The sequence below is a fragment of the Scardinius erythrophthalmus genome (genome assembly GCF_964197995.2).
Source record: "Scardinius erythrophthalmus genome assembly, chromosome: 22".
NCBI lineage: Eukaryota > Metazoa > Chordata > Actinopteri > Cypriniformes > Leuciscidae > Scardinius > Scardinius erythrophthalmus.
The window spans coordinates 28,340,002-28,356,773 of record NC_138242.1 but is presented as its reverse complement, the minus strand read 5'-3'; the positions used below and the strand labels follow the sequence as shown (position 1 = coordinate 28,356,773).

The 16,772-nt window shown below is 37.0% G+C and overlaps 1 protein-coding gene across 1 annotated transcript; it reads right to left on the bottom strand.

The window, feature by feature from the left end:
* Positions 1 to 3,629: 3,629 nt before the first annotated feature.
* pcmtd1 (protein-L-isoaspartate (D-aspartate) O-methyltransferase domain containing 1) lies at positions 3,630 to 16,772 on the bottom strand. The gene is made up of 6 exons (XM_081352379.1): positions 16,409 to 16,772; positions 9,800 to 10,291; positions 8,814 to 8,916; positions 7,466 to 7,637; positions 6,886 to 7,009; positions 3,630 to 4,867 (listed from the first exon to the last, which is right to left on the bottom strand). Exons 2-6 carry the CDS (start codon positions 10,104 to 10,106, stop codon positions 4,494 to 4,496), a joined length of 1,080 nt encoding a protein of 359 aa, XP_081208505.1. The 5' UTR covers positions 10,107 to 10,291; positions 16,409 to 16,772; the 3' UTR covers positions 3,630 to 4,493.

The following is a 16,772-nucleotide window of genomic DNA, read 5'->3' as shown; positions in this document are numbered from 1 at the left end:
TGTTTCGCGTATAACAGTTAAAAACAGTTAATTTCTGTCAATGGCAGGGAAAGAGTTAACACTCTAAACACTGATTAACATTGATGTTATAAAGGTTATTGCAAAAAACAATTGAATTACAATTCTGTAATGCGCATTTTCCGCAATCATTCATTTCCTAATCCTGATTCACTTTTATGTGGTTATGTGGTTTCATGTTGACTTTAATCATCTCAAAACTCTGTACATATTTAAGGCTGCTGTCATTTAACGCATGCTAGAATCACAAACTGACATGTAGGAATAAGATATTTGTTATCTAGCATTATGGCCAAAGCTTTAAATTCAACATTTACTCATGTTAAAGTACTGTATGTATTTGTACTAAAAAATACAACACCTCCGTCAACTACCAACTTAATTGGGCTCAAAAACGTTAAATAACAATCCATAATGTGTCTTCCCCCCAACCTTTGTAATATTCCTCCCAAAAATGTAACCCTTTATTGGCCACCATGCTGCCACCCCAAAGTTAATGTAGGACCCGACAGATGGAATAATAAATGTGGTTTTACTGAGAAGCACTTTTGCGCCATCAATCTTGTCCTAACCCTGGTTTTTTGTCCTGATGTTGAGCGTTTAGTCTATGCAAAAGAGAGATTTGTGATTTACCCCAAGCTGGGATGTCTTTGGCTAAAGATGGGACTGGAAAAGCAGAGGCTGAAAAGTATTCTTTTATTTTTAGCAAACTATGATTTGTTTTAATAAAGATGTATAGTTAATAAAGATTTTATAACGTGTGACCTTGTCTAATCTCAATTATTTTTGTGTGTTCTGAGGTTTGTGTGTTTGCAAATTTTGTCACCAGTAGCGCACTGTACACACGCTGCCCTATTTTTTACTATTTTTATGTAGGCTATATATATATATATATATATATATATATATATATATATATATATATATATATATATATGAATTAAATCATGTATTTTTCTAACTACTGTACATTTCAGAAATTCTCGTGACACTTAACACCATATGGCAAACACAGGCATAGTAAAAACATAACAGGTTGGCTATAAATATATTTAATGAAAAGATGGTTGAGAAACAAAGCATCAAATTACAGTCAGTGATACACTTGTGAAAAAAGACACTCGTGTGTCTTGAAAGGGACCGTCTGTGGAATTAGACCTCATGGAACGTTCTTACAACCACAAACTCATTGGACAGATTCTCCTGGTTGCTCTTATCTTGAGACACGGTCCGGTTTTAGCACTTCAGGGCAACTTTACACGACAACTATATGTACAAAAAAACGGAAAGGTTTTCCTTTTATTTTTTTCTCGTACAGACGACAACGTTGTCAAAACATTAACCGTTCATAATCCCCGCTGTTGGCGATATCACTTTGTATCACTACGTCAGAGCCGTTCATATTTAACGGCTCTGCACTACGTGCATGCGCATGACGTCACCGTTGTCACAAATTCGCATTTTTGTAGTTTACACTGACTGAGACGATAACAGTAGGCTATAGTTTTCAATAACTTACACGTTAATACCTGTTTTCAAAAGTTTGCGTTTTCAGGCCCCCAAAACGCCGTTGTCGTGTGAATGAACGGCAAAAACACAGAAAAGGTTTTCCGTTTTTAGTTTTTACCATTCACCATTTTCAACTAAAAACGGAAAACGGAAAAAAGCGTTTTGACCGTTCATTCACACGACAACGGCGTTTTGAAAAATACTGAAAAATGTGGAAAAAAATGCATGAAAATATTACAAGATCCTCTCAGAAGAGTTTATAATTAATAAAATATGACACTTAGGCCGGTGACACACTGGATGCGTGGCGTGAGCGTGGCGTTTCTGTTGCGTTTCAGCTGCGTGGCGGCTGCATCGCGTTTTCCATGTCTTTGCACACCAGAAGCGTGTCTGACGCGGCGCTGCTGCTGCTAGGTGACATATTGGTGATATATTTGACATATGGGGAGAGAGTTGTGGAAGGCCTATACTTCATGTTAAACAAATATATAGCAGCAAAGACAACTTCGGCAGTGTTGACGGCAATATAGACTATAGAATATTTCATTCTGTATTGACAGGTGCAGTATTTGAAAATCGATAATATTTTTTTAAAATACATTTATATTTGCATTTATGTCAAACCCTAGACACTTTCAAACATCAAAATGACATTTATTAATATGTATTCGTGTCAAAATTTCATATAAACATCTTTTCCTATTCAATTTTGCTTGGAAACGCTTTCAAGACGCTTGCGTGTCGCGTGAAAAATAGGCGTCGGTTCTATTTCTAGCAGGCACGCGTTTTCCGCGCGGCTCGAGCCGCGCCTGAGACGCGCGTGTCACGCACGCAGTGTGCAAGCTCTAACCTGTTAACATGGGAGCCGAAATAAAAACGGACACGCCACGCAGCTGAGACGCTTACGCCACGCATCCAGTGTGTCACCGGCCTTAGCCTGTCATCCGGCTGTCTTTTGAAAACAAAACTTTTTTTTTTTTTTTTCTGAGTTATTTTGAATTTAAAAGCTGTTTTGAAAAGAACATTTGTGCTGGTGTATGTATATTGTACCTTAACCCGTAAGGACAAATATGAAGAATCATTTGGGTCATTTTTACATTCTCCCTGTTACCATCATTTCATAAATAATAGGAGATAGGCAATGACTTAAGGTGCTTAAAAACCCCGTGTCTTTATGCAAGTGAGCTTATAAAAATTTTAGTCACGTTTTCTTTTAGGAAACGAACAAAAATATTGATTACTCATGGGTGTATGATTCAAATTTTTAGCAAATCACAGCTGTGGCATTACAAAAGCTATTTAAAATGAATGTGTCCCACCCTAATGTCCTGTATTAAAACAAAATACATCAACAGACAAAAGATACCCGTGTTTGTCAGGCCATTACATGGAGTTATTTTGGGTAAAAAAAATGTTTTTTGATTCAGTAGGCCTACCACCCTGAAGAAGCTGTACAATAGATATTTATACACATTTCAGAAGAAAAAATAACTTGTTCTTCACATCATGTGTGGCCCCCATAAGCGTCAATGACTGTTTTCAGTTTTATGATGGTTTTATCAGGGCCTCAATCGCCCTGAGCGGGATCTCAGCATCCCATAACCATTGTGGGGAAGAACTCAAACGTGCAGAGCATGCTGGGAAACCAAAGAACATACAGGACCTGGAAGAGGACTTTTGTGGGATGAACCAGAGATGCACAACCTTAACAAAAGATTATGAACACTAATAGAGGCGACACACAATAATTAAGAACCAAGTGTGTGAACTTCCAAAAGAATCATTAGTAGCCTATAAATTCAGTTATCATTTAGTATTGTGGTGTAAATATGTTATGATGATATAGTTTCATAAGGGCAGTACTAAATCAGCAAAATTAAATTCTAATGAATTTTAAAACAATATTAAAAAGTGTAAATGCATCTACTGAATAATTGTTTTTTAAGTTTATTTAGCATTTTAAGTAAATTTTTATGATCTTATTTTTTATTTTGCAAATTCTAAGCATGAGTAGAACTGTATATCTGATTTAGAGATGATATTTGGGGTGTTTTTTTCAATATCTCAAACTGTGTATTTTTTGGGAAATGTGACAAACACGATAGATGTGAAATTCTATTAGATTCCATTTCAATGTAACAAAATCATTTACAATCAACTGAATAATTGAATATGCTGACAATATATTCCAAACAAGTTGTTACGACAGTGTGAAATCACCGATTACAAACCAACACAAACAGTGACGTCTCTTACATTTTATGATCACAAGCAGAAAGTGGAGTGTTAGGTCTTCAGGACGACTCGCAGACGAAAGGAACAAGCAAAAAAATTACATCATCTATTAAGAGAGTTCAATGTCGGTACTTACAAATGTGACTAGAATGTAAAAAAAGAAAAAAAAATAGAAATGCAAAACACAGGTCAAAAAATCCTCTCTAGATGGAACTTCACTAAAACAGTCCAAAGATATACCGAAAGCATTAGCATCATAAACAGCGAAACCTCCAGAAGGTTCGGAGAATCAAAGAAGGCAAAAATCAATCCCAAAATAATGACTTGAGTCTTTCATTCTCTATAATTAAAAAAAGAAAGAAAACTGTCATTACTGGTCTTACATTACAAGCCTTTGAAAAATAGCTTCAGCAATCCTTCCGTCACATTTAGCAAACTCTTCTGAATACAAACAAGGTGAGCTAGAAGCTTCTAAACCTCAGTCTCCCTCAGTTCCTCGGTAGTGAAAAATCACATTCAAAATGTGAATATTACAACGTTAGGAGTCATTAGAACGAACACAGCAAGCACATTCAAATCAAGTCTCTTGGAAACGCAGCCCAACCCCATTTAAATGTTTAAATTATGCTACATTATCAAAAAAAGAGAAAACAACAACTATGAAACTCAGGGTGAGAAGCAGTCTGAGAAGGAAACCACCACCGTAGATTAATGCTTAGCCTGGACGGGTGTTATTTCTCACGGTAGTACAGCAGGTAGGACTTCAGCGACTCGGGAAGCGGCAGACTCAGGATTTTGTCTCTCAGATGGTTGACCTGCGGTTCCTCGGGTTTGATGGGCTCAATGTCTTTCTCCTGCTCCTCTTCTTTGCTCTCCTCCTCGATGCATTCGTCCTCCTCGCTGTCCATGGGTTGAGGAATCAGCTGGTTCCCGACGAACACGTAGGTGTTGATGCGGCGGCGGCGACGGCAGCGCCTGCGCTTGCGCTTCTGGGACGCTCTTTGCATGTTGTTGCGGCCGGGGTTCTCTTCGTTGGTCAGGTTGCGGAGGGTTCGGCGGATGTAGATCCGAGCCAGGTCCTGAAGATTCCTCACGCTCAGAGCCGCTGAGGAACAGACAAGTAATACAGGTTAACGAGTACAGGTTGTTTTCTCGAATCTCATTTGTGTGTACAACCAATTTGTTTAAACCTAAAGTCTTACTTTCCAGTTGATTACTCACAGCACAATAAAGGGATAGTTCACCCAAAAATGAGGTTTGTTCTTGCGCGTCAAGCAGCTTCTGTTTATGTTCGCTGATCAGTGTTTATTTGTGAATAAAAGCCTAAATCAAATCTGTTCATCATATAAAGCGATCGAGTCTCTTTAGAAAATTTGGACTAAACTTCTCAATTCATATGGATTAGTTTTATGATCTCTTCATGAACTTCAGGGACAGAAAGCTCTCAGATTTCATCAAAAAGATCTTCATTTGTGTTCTGAAGATGAACGAAAGTCTTACGAGTTTGGAACGTCATGAGGGCGAGTAATTAATGACAGAATTTTCATTTTTGGGTGAACTATCCCTTTAAGACAATTGTTTTGCATTACAATTTTTCGGAATTGTCTCGTTTAAATATGGAAATAAGGCATCCAATTAAATATGAACAAGTTTGCATATATATTTTCTGAACAGAAATCTGCATATTGGATAAAGCCAGGTTCAAACTGCTTGTTTGATTTTGTTGATATATTAGAGTTAAATATAGATATACAAAAGTCCCACTGTTAAAACTGTCACTTTATAAATCAGAAAATAATGTTAACATCCAAGAAACAAGTACATTTTCAACATGTTTTTAGGAATAAAAAGCTATATAAATCAGGCAAATGAACAAACAGACCCCTCTTAAATAAAACTGTAAAGTTTGGTGTAAGAACTACTGAAGTGGAGATTTCTAGCTTAGTGCATGAGAAAAAATAGAATTTTGAGAAAACGGTCTGTAAAGAGTTGTATTGTTATTGAAGTCTACTGATGCAAATAGATAAAGTGTAACAAAATAAACATTCAGTTATGTATTTTACATGTTTTCTTTGAACTAGCCTGAAAGAAGACATTATGGAAGCCCAAAATCTCAAAATTGATCAGTGCATGAATTATTATTCTTTTTTAGTCAGAAATGTCATTACTTTTCTGAATGAATCAGGTTAATCATTTTAAGAAAGCGGCCTGTAAATATATGTATTGTAAACTACAGATGCAAATAGATAAAATGTAATAAAAGACGCACTTAACTCTTCCCCCGCCATTGACAAGATTTTCCGTCATTTATGACGCAATGCTTCCGGCATTCATGTTCATTCATATTCATGTTTTCACTCAGTAGGGGGCGCTTTTACGCATCTTCTAAAATAGTACAGCATCTCCGGATCCAAAAACAAGCAAAGAAGCAGAAACAAGCAAGAGAAGATTGCTTATGCACATGTAAGCTAACGCGATCATCAAACATTAAACAGCATAGAAGTCAAAACTGCCTAACGTTAGCGAATGTAAAGTTGAACCCACAGAGAGGTGTACGACTGAGAAGCTTCTGGGGTGTTGATGGACTATAATCTATATTCTGATCATCGTTATGAATCCAATCAGAACAAAGTCTCAGACAAAAATGCAGTTTTCTCAGCATTTTGTTCAAAATGTTTTTGTTTTGTTTTTATGAAACTCACCCACATTTTTTGTTGTTGTTGTTGTTTAAAAGCAGAGACTTTGTTCTTTCTTTTAAAATATGATATGTTCCAATATTGAAAGGCTATGAAAGTTTTGTGAAAATGATCAAAAATGCTAGTGGCGGCTGGCAACTTTTTTTTTTTTTTTTTTTTAAACGCTGGCGGGGAAAGAGTTACATGCGCATTTTTGATTCTTTCCACTAGTCTGAAAGATATGTGGAAACAAAATCTCAAAATTGCCCAGTGCATGAAAACCCCCCCATTGGTTTTGCCTGTGGTGTCATTCACACTTCTGAATGAATCGGCTTAATAATGGAATTTGCATGAATAAATCAGTCTGTAACATTGTACTTGGAAACCTCCCAAGTGGCAGCTGATTGGACAGAGCAGTATGAGATCATATTTAGGGGCGGAGACTCACGGAGTACCACAGCTTCAGCCTTGCAGCCTTCTGTCCTGTTCTGCTGAACAAGAGGAGCAAATGACACCGCCAGGATATTCTTACTCTCCCAGGAGCTCTGACCAGTTCTAGTTATCTGAGTCAGCTGCAAGAACACATAAACACTGAATGAGACGGACGGTGTGTACTCATCAAGAGGTCAAACATTTGATGCAATCCCAATTCGCATACTTGTGCTCTATTCTATGCCATTCTATTTGTTCACACTGAAAATTCCAAAAAGAAAAATTGCACTTAAAATACCCGGATGATGCATTTCATTTACTAAAAAAACAGGTAATTGGACACTTCATGCACTCAAGGTCAACTGTCATTGCTTTGATTACATAGTGGAGGGGGCGGGGCTATCAGACTCCAATGTTGAATGAACAAATGATGAAGAAAAGTCAAATTAATTAGCGATGAAAAAAAAATCGTGCAGAATTTGAGACCAACAAATGCAAATGGGTCTATATTTTGTTATCTAATGACATTGAGACCAGTGTGACTGAAGTGTCCAAACACTTTTAGGGCCCGCTATATGCATCATCCTGTGGTTTACCTGGTCCTCTATTGGCATGACCAAAATTCCTCCGACTTTCAGCAGGATTTTCATATAGTTCTCGTGGTCCTTCTGAACTCCAGCTCCGCAGTATATGCGTTCGTACTGGTGACTGTCTGACGAAATCTCCAGACAGTTCCCCACGACAAAGTGTGGTTCGCAGAACTCAAACCTGAAACAACATTTTTAACACTGATATTAATTTATAGAACTTCAACACAATTTTCTGCTGTTTGATATCCTTATATGATACAATATTATGGTCTCTAGATATGTAGGTGAAATGGTATTGCAAGATTATTTGTCCATCAGGCAAACCTGCTTTTCAAATCACTTACACGAGTAATAGCACAGCTCTTTTTAACTATAGCTTATAATCCGAGTCATCATTTAGGCCCATGGGACAATGAAGGAACCACACAGCAACCAAATGCTATGTGGTCAGCTATTAAGTCAGCGAGTTTAGCACTTGCATTTCCTTCAGAACATGTAATAGTCTATTTTTGTGGATGAATAAAAAGCAAATATTCTTGTATTACCTCCTAGAGAATGCCAAAGAGAAATCTGACATTTTGAGCTTATTACAAACATGAGTCAAAACGTGTTTGTATTTGCTTAGAGCCACTAGGCAGCTGTTTTCATTGAACAGTCGTAGACGTGTAAGATATATCGATATCTAATAAAGTGATTCCAACAAGAGAGCTCCCAAAGCTCCGCAACATTGATTAAGCAGCCTTGTTCTGGCACATGGCCTTCTGTATGAAACACATGCTTTTATGGATTGTTTAATAGCATCAGCACTTTGTCTAATACGTCATTACAGCTCTTTCTCCTGACCTTAATAACCCTGCTCTCTTTGGTGCATGACGAAAACAGATGTTTGCAAGCAGCAAATGCCAGAGAGAGCGTTCAGGGAAACCCATTTGCGTGTTCAATACTGAAGAGGACTATCTGACCTAGCGGTTCTGGTTTTGACTGGTGTTCACACAGGTGTGCAAATCACTCAGCCGACCGAAGAGCTGACGTGCGCTTGAGGTATTTATTCATTGAGCCTGTGGTTTGGGGATAGCTAGTGCATTCTTTGTGTCACATGGAAGATTATTGGGCAGGCCTGACTAAATCAAAGATTAAAAAAACAAGTGATCTTTGAAGTGCATAACCACAGAACTGCGGTAGGACTAATGTGGTTTGCTTGAATCTCAGTTTGCCTCCCTGGAAGCGGCTGCCAAGTAAAACAAAGTCATTTCGATTTCTATACTTCTGATTAAATCGCCACTTCTTCAAGCTGAATCTTTACATTCACACTCAAATCTACAGAAACACAATGCAAAATAAAGGATGAACATGCCTGTCAAAGCTGTCGCTGTTTTTAATGAAGTCATCAAGTCTTTCTTTCGCATACTCCACAACATCCTTATGGAGCTCAACGCCATGATTTACTCCAAACGGACCTGCAGATAACAAGAACAACAGGTCCCTGGATAGGTTTTGGGTCCATCATTCAACATAAGCACACTACAGTTCAAAAGTTTGTAAGATAAGAAAACTAAGAAATGTCAGTAAGATTTAAAAAAAGAAAAAAAATTATACTTTTATTCAGCAAGGGTGCATTAAATGTATAAAAAGCAACATTTTATAATGTTACAAAACATTTCTATTTCAAATATATGTAGTTCTTTTTAGCTTTGTTCACCAAAGAATCATGAAAAAAAAAAAAGTACCATGGTTTTTATATTAGAATGATTTCTGAAGGATCACATGACACTGAAGACTGGAGTAATGATGCTGAAAACTGTGTAAAATATATTCAAATAGAAAACTTTGAATATATTAAATATAAAAAGAAAATACTATATATATATATTATTTTAAATTGTTATAATATTTCACAATATTTCTGTTTTTACTGTATGATTTCATGTCTATATAGCACACACAGTACGAGGTGAGTTATGTGTCAATTTCTGCCAATGTTAACGACTTAGGAGTTTGTTCGAATCCCTAAACTTAAACATGAGCAATAATATTAATAGTGATGAAAATAAAAGCGTCAAAATGCAATTACTACGATGCAGAATGTTCTAACAAAAAAAGTGAAATAAACTTTTAAAATAAAGGATGAGAGCTGATTTATGCAACCTAAATGTATTTTAGGTCTAAATAGTCTTTTTGTTTTTGGTACAAATTTCTTATTTCTTCTCATAATTTATTGTTTTTTTTCTTGGATTGATTTCTTTTGAATTTGAAATAAATTAAACGATATTGTTGAATTATATCCTCAATATCTGCTTGTTTTCTTTATTATCGTTTACACTTTATAAGAGCGGTTCTCACCTATGATCAGGCCCACCATCGTGCTCAGGTATCCCGTGCCACTGCCGAGGTTCAGGAAAGACAAACCCTGCTGGAGTTTCAGGGCTTCCATCACCTCGGAGTAGATGCACGGCGCCGAGAGGTGTATATTCCCATGCTTCCACGCCAGGTCTTTGTATGCATTGTCTCTGTAGCCCTCCAGGTAGTAATCTCCACGGTCTATGGCCCTGAAGGCCTGCTCGACGCGGTCCGTGCGGATGTACTGGGCTTCCTTCAGGTTGTCTATCAAATCGTCATTATCCTCGCCAGCACTGACTGCTCCCCCCATGTTCCCCAGACAGGCAACGAGAAAGAAAAAGAAACAAAAAGAAAATGCAGAGGAGGTGAGAGACGGGTAACTAGACCGGTCCTCACATCCAGATGAAAGTGCTGGAGCGATTCTCCACAGGGAAGCCCAGTCGTGATGTCTGTCCCACACAAATCACCTCAGACCATTCTCAGCAACGGCAAGATCTGAGGATTGAAAAACAAAGGGTGACAGTTTAGACCTCTCTTTCACACATTTCAGTTTACCCTTTTCTCTGGCGCACAGCTGGAAAAAAGGAGGCATACTGCGCGCGCCACCTGATACCTGCCGTCTTTGATTCTTCAGCTAGGTGTTGTGTGTACCTGATGGTACATGCCTGATGCAACAGCTTTAATATTGCAGAATACAGCTGAAGTCTTATTACGTGTTTCAAATGATAATGCCAGTTATTAATCAGGACACTGGAAATTCTGCTTCCTAGAAATGTTATGCACTTAAATGAATATCCTTTCAAAGCAAGAGAAAAGTAAGCCTGTGTGTGACATTTGGGCTGCAGACAGGGCATTCAGTTTCTTCAGCACATTGGTAATTGAGTTAAGCTGGATTGCTGTAACCTCAAGGATTTTCATGAACCTGAACCAGATCTGGATTTACACAAAGAAAGAAACATGAGGCTTGTTTACTTAATGGTTCAGCGAGTACAAGAAAAGCCCAATTACTGTACATTGAAATGTCTCTATTTTCCACTCCAATTAAGGATGGCTTTGCAAAGGACCATCCTTCTGAAAAGAACCCACTAAATCGGTTTTATTTTCTTTGTTGACATACTTCCTATTGAAATTAAAGAGCTCATCCCTTTTTAAATATGTTTTATATCGTTGTTGTTTTTTTAAAGCCAAAAGGCTTTAGTTTACATTGCAACCAATAAATCATGATTTTTTACTTGCTATTGTCAGAAGTAGGGCTGCACAATATATAGAAATTATCGTAATATCGCGATATGTATATCGCAACGTCTTGCAATAACTGGTCATGAACAAAAGACAAAGAGAAAATCACTCACTGCTTTTGGCTGAATAACTTTTGTAGCTTTAACAAGAATCAGTATTTATATTTAATTCATACAGTGAAAACGAAGCAGTGTTTTATTTTTTACATTTGATTATTCAGTTTCTGTTGTTAAATAAACCTAATGTAGGCCTTCCTGAAACCCTAAACCCCCTGGTTTACAGAAGTTGTAGGGATGTTTTCTAGTCCCAAAAAGAATGTGAAACACGTATGTAGGTTATATAATTTTAAAGATATTTTAAAGATAATTTAAAGGTATAGCGGAGGATTTTTTACTTCCTGGTGGATCACCTATACTATTGGTCCTCCTAATTGTCAATCATTCTGGTGAATCAATCAAACTTTTCAAAAAGCGGAGAGGGCGGGTCTTATCTAAAATTCGGAAAGATCCTCCGCTATACCTTTAAGTTTATTTTACACACTTTAAGCATTATGAGTTATCGCATATCGCATTTTTCTTCAGTATCGTGCAGCCCTAATTAGGAGTTGTTCTCATTCTTACAGAGTGACATTTGCAGATGTCAAATAGCAGATTTACAAGAAAACCCTGAGACTTTCACATGAAAACAAGAACATTTTACTAAAAAGCACAGGAAAACAGGGTTTTGTGTATCTATGAAGGTTTTTCGTGCACATGTACAAGATTTTTGTGCATGTCTAGAGCAGGTCTCAGGGCATTTTCCTGTAAATGACACTTTAAACGGTGCTCGACATTAAAGCTCGTCCACTTGTCTGGGACAAGTGGATTTTATGAAGAGGCAAGTGAAAGAGAATTTTACTTGCCCGACTAGAGATGTAGCCTGATTAAAATGTCAATAGCAATGAAGCACCGAAACGTCCAAAACATTTCAGGCAAGAATGTAAATGGATATTTTTTGACGGTAACAAGGTGGCGCACAGCCTGTCTATGTGAGAGACTCTCATGGAGAAATCAAACAAATGAGTGCAACAGCACACACAAGCTAATATAAGCACTCACATAAGCTTACAGAAACATAATGTGGTAAAAATATATATATATATTTATAACATTTCTGTTGTGTAGTTAGGCAACATCATACGACCAAGAGTGCCGTTTTCCCGAATATCAGCACGCGATTGCGAATTTTAGACACAATATAGACAGTTTTTGCTCTACTACAAAAAGAGTTACAAACAAATTCACAGAAGTGGAGTTGCAGTCTCCAAGCAACAAACAGCTGTTTCGTTACAGAATGATTCAGTGACGAGCCAGTGGTTTAATGACCCCTTGCTTCATTCTTGAACGAATGATTCAATGACTCACCCATTAAGAGTCACTTGCCGCCACCTACTGTACTCTGGGGTTTGGGCCAAAGTACGAGCCCTGGGACAGCACGCAAAATACACAGTCTTTTGCTCTATCTGATCATTTGTGAGTGTGAACTTGTGAATTATTTTAATTAAATTTAATTCTGATCAAATGTAAGAATTTGACATTAAAGATGACATACATTTGATAAGGTTTCGAAAAAATTGCCCTAGAAATCAGTTTGAAGGGGGTAAGAGCTGATAAAACTAATATATTTAATATATATAATCAATATTGCTTTATTTTATTGGGGGTTTTAAATGTCTACATAGCCATAATTCCCTTGTTCTTATCTTTTCTGCATTTGTCTTTCTTTTCTGCCCTTTGAGTCTCCTGCACTAAAAATACTGCAGGGAGGGATCTGGGTCAAACCTCCTACTCTGTTTTGTACAAGACCTGATTGCAACCCTTCAGAGACTCTCAGTACATCAGTATACAACTTACAAAAGAGAACGGCACCTATTACATGTCTTTCTTTCCAACAAACAGACACTGGTTGGACACCATAAATCAATAACGCCATTAATATAGGGGGAAAAAGGATGCTGGTTTTCATAACACTGCTAACTGGTTTTGTCAGAGGGCAAGTTGAGTAACTCCTGGATTGTTGTCAAGTTAATACTGGAACTTGAACAATGAACTGGAACAGTTTGTTATAAAGCTGAGCTGATCCGTCATTAACATGTTTTAACTTGCTGGTTGCATAATTGCAACATTATCACACTTCACTGATGCTCAGCCAGAATAAATCTGTTTACAGTTCCTCTGTAGTTTTCCAGTGAAGATAAAAGATAAAATAAATGCCGTGTGATTTCCACTATCTCCATTATTTCTTCACAGTATTTTATGTCACACTGCAGGATACTACTGAAACTTATACACATTATACATCTGTCATGTCTCCTATCACAGAGGACACGTGAAGTGTGTGAATGGTCTACATACGCAACGGAAGCTCATGTCCTCGCATTGACTCCTGCACCGCATGTCTGACCCAGAGAAAGCAGAAGCCTCAAACTCTCAGCGGATTCATCCAAACCTCAATAAGAAGAACTGTGTCAGAGAGAAACCCCACCAAGCAAAAAAGAAAAACTGCTTCGGGTGTGTGTGTGTCCACAGTTTGCAGTGTATGTGTGTGTGTTCACTACTAATTAGAACTACTAATGTGTGTGTACTAACTTGGATGGGTTAAACACAGGATAAATTCCAAGTATGGGTTGCTTGCCATACTTGGCCTTCACGTCACTTCACTTCAGTAAAACATGACCCCACCTGCAGGGGACATCACCATAATAATAATAATAAATGTTCAGGTCCTACTTCTTCACCCCAAAATTAAATAAATAAAAATAGTTTTATTATATAAATATTAGTTTGAATTTTAATAGAAATTATAGTTTGAATAAAGAACATTAAGTATTAAAGCATTCCTGAAATGTAAAATAATTACGTATTTCTTTCTTTTGATTTTAAACTATGACCTTTAGGTTTCATGAGATTCACCTTTTAATAATAAAAATAATGTTCAGATCATATTTCACAAAAAAATTGTTAACAATATACGTTTTTTGGTTCATACAAATTACTGTTTGAATAATATTTTTTTTAAATAACATGGATTAAGTATTTAAGTACAAAATATTTTCAAATGTATTCCTTACAACTTTGTTACTTGTACTTATTTATTAGCAACCAAATAAACACTAGTTGAGGCTCTAGTCTAGTGTAAAATATTTGATTTTAAGAGCAACCTATAGCTTCAAGGGAGCAACGTTACTTATAACTTGTATCCATATTTTATATTCATTTAGCATTTATTACATTAATATTACTCATTATGTTCCATGCTCTTGCAATGCTTTACTCCTGTGGTTCAATCTTATGATTGTGTGGCCTTCACAAGATGTGAAGGAGGAGGAGGAATGTATCCATTTCAAGGTTTCAAGGGAGGTTGTAAAGCAGTTTGGTCATGTTTGTGCTGTTCAGATGAAGCCAGACTATGCACAGAGAAAGACACAAATGAGATTATTCAATAAATTTTGTTAAATTACTTTTATGATAGAATGGAAGACGACCAACATTATGGTGGAGAGAAGTTTAGCACAGCTGGATCCAATATTCATAGAGACTGAGATCTAACAAGTGTGTATTCATTAGGTAAGATTTTTTTATTGTATTATTAAGTAACCATTCTAACCTGTAAAAAGCATTTAGAGCTGATGGCCAATAAAAACTGTTTATGTTGTGGAAAAAGGCCTATGAATAAGCACTGATATTTAAGGAGCAGTCACTTGTGAAACTAAACATAAATCCCAGATAGGCTGTGTACATGTATTCACATATAATATGTAATAGTACAGTATATGTGTACTAGTAACAAAAATTAACTATTTTGTTGTAAGGAAAAATAGCCTATTAAAGGGATAGTTCACCCAAAAATGAAAATTGTGTCATTACTTACTGACCCTCAAGTTGTTTCAAACCTGTATGAGTTTCTTTCTTCTGTTGAACACAAAATAAGATATTTTAAAGAACATCAGTGACCAGACAGTAGACAGACTTCCATAGTGAAGAAAAAGTCGATTGGGTCCATCAACTCTCTGGTTACCAACATCCTTCAAAATATCTTATTTTGTGTTCAACAGAAGAAAGAAACACATACAGGTTTGGAACAATATGAGGGTGAGTAAAATTATGACAGAATTTACATTTTATGGTTGAACTAACGTTATCCCTTTAAAAGCAGCTTGCCATAAAAACGCCATAACATTCGGCTCTAAACAAATATTGCGGCACCAATATGCCATAAGAATACTTTTATATTCCTCTGACCGATGTTTCTGTCGTAAGTGAAGAGAAATGCCATATTTGGGACGCTTTCGTTCGTTTGTTTACGTTTACGACCGATGAACATACAATATGGATGGCCTTTGGCTGCGTGACGTCAGCCGCTGAGGTCCATGCACACACGTAAAGATCTACATTTCACGACGCAGTCGAGCTAAAGGATTTGTAAAACACTTCACATAACCGCACTGCGTTAAATACAGTGTCCAGCGACGTGTGCAGTGCTTAATACATTCACATATTATATATGAGACAGTAAAAAAATAAAATAAATCAAAGAAGCGAGAGAGAGAGAGAGAGAGAGAGAGAGAGAGAGAGAGAGAGAGAGAGAGAGAGAGAGAGAGAGAGAGAGAGAGAGAGAGATGTAAGGGTTCCGCATGTTTATATCCGCCATAATCTCTAAGCTGGCCTTGCTTTGCATACATTATATTACTTCAGTAACTCCACAGCTCTATTTAACAGGGTTATGCAATAACATGACATTTAAAATATTTACGAAAAAGCTCGCGGTGTGTCGTGCATACGGCCTTTGTTTTTATGCGTGTTGTGCAATGAGCAAAACATAAAAACAAACTATATGAAAAAATAAAATAAAATAAAAAGCAAGTTATTAAAAAAAATAAAGCTTCAGATATAGTTGTTATACGTTACTTGCTATTGTTAGTTGTCTAATAAGTGTTAGTAAACTTGCAGCATCTGGTTAATATGCCTCCGCCGCCGACTGTAATTCACATGAAAATAAACAGAGCGAAGGGGAAAAAAACTCTAGTTTTTCAATGACTTCAGAAACCCATGCTGTTAGATAACATTAACGCTGCAGGACTGGGGAAACCAGCAAGACGGCGGTTTTGTGTTTGACCTGGTACATCAAAACACTTAAGACAATAAAACATTTGTGCATTCTTCAAAACAGCCATTTTGGGCTTTTCTGCGTGCATTAAACCATTACAGTAAGTTAGCATTTAAATGTCTGCCACATGCAGGCTAAGTTACATCTTCCTCAGCTTGCTCAGATCAACGCAAAGCAACAAAACAAAAATGTCGGCATCATCTTTGCGGAAAAACAATGTTCACTGACCTTTATAAAGCCATGAATCAATCTCAGGCTTTGCACTAGCCAAACAGACTGGATGCACATTAGAGTTGGTATTTTTTGAGCGTACTGTTGATTATGTATAGATTTTCGTGGCGTTGAACAGCCAGCGCTGTTTTTGTCGAGGAACAGCTGAGAGGATGTAAACAGACGTCACGTGGTTCACAGAAACGAGGCTGCGTTATAATCGAAATTATTATTTAGATACACAGTATATTGCTATTTAGAGACATCTTCTGGGATAATACGCCAAGCCAATGCTATTCTAACAGCTTTTTCTGTTTCGGAAAGCAGTTATTTTTCCTCGCCTGTATTCACACATGTCCCGCCTCCTGAGCCAGGAGCCAAT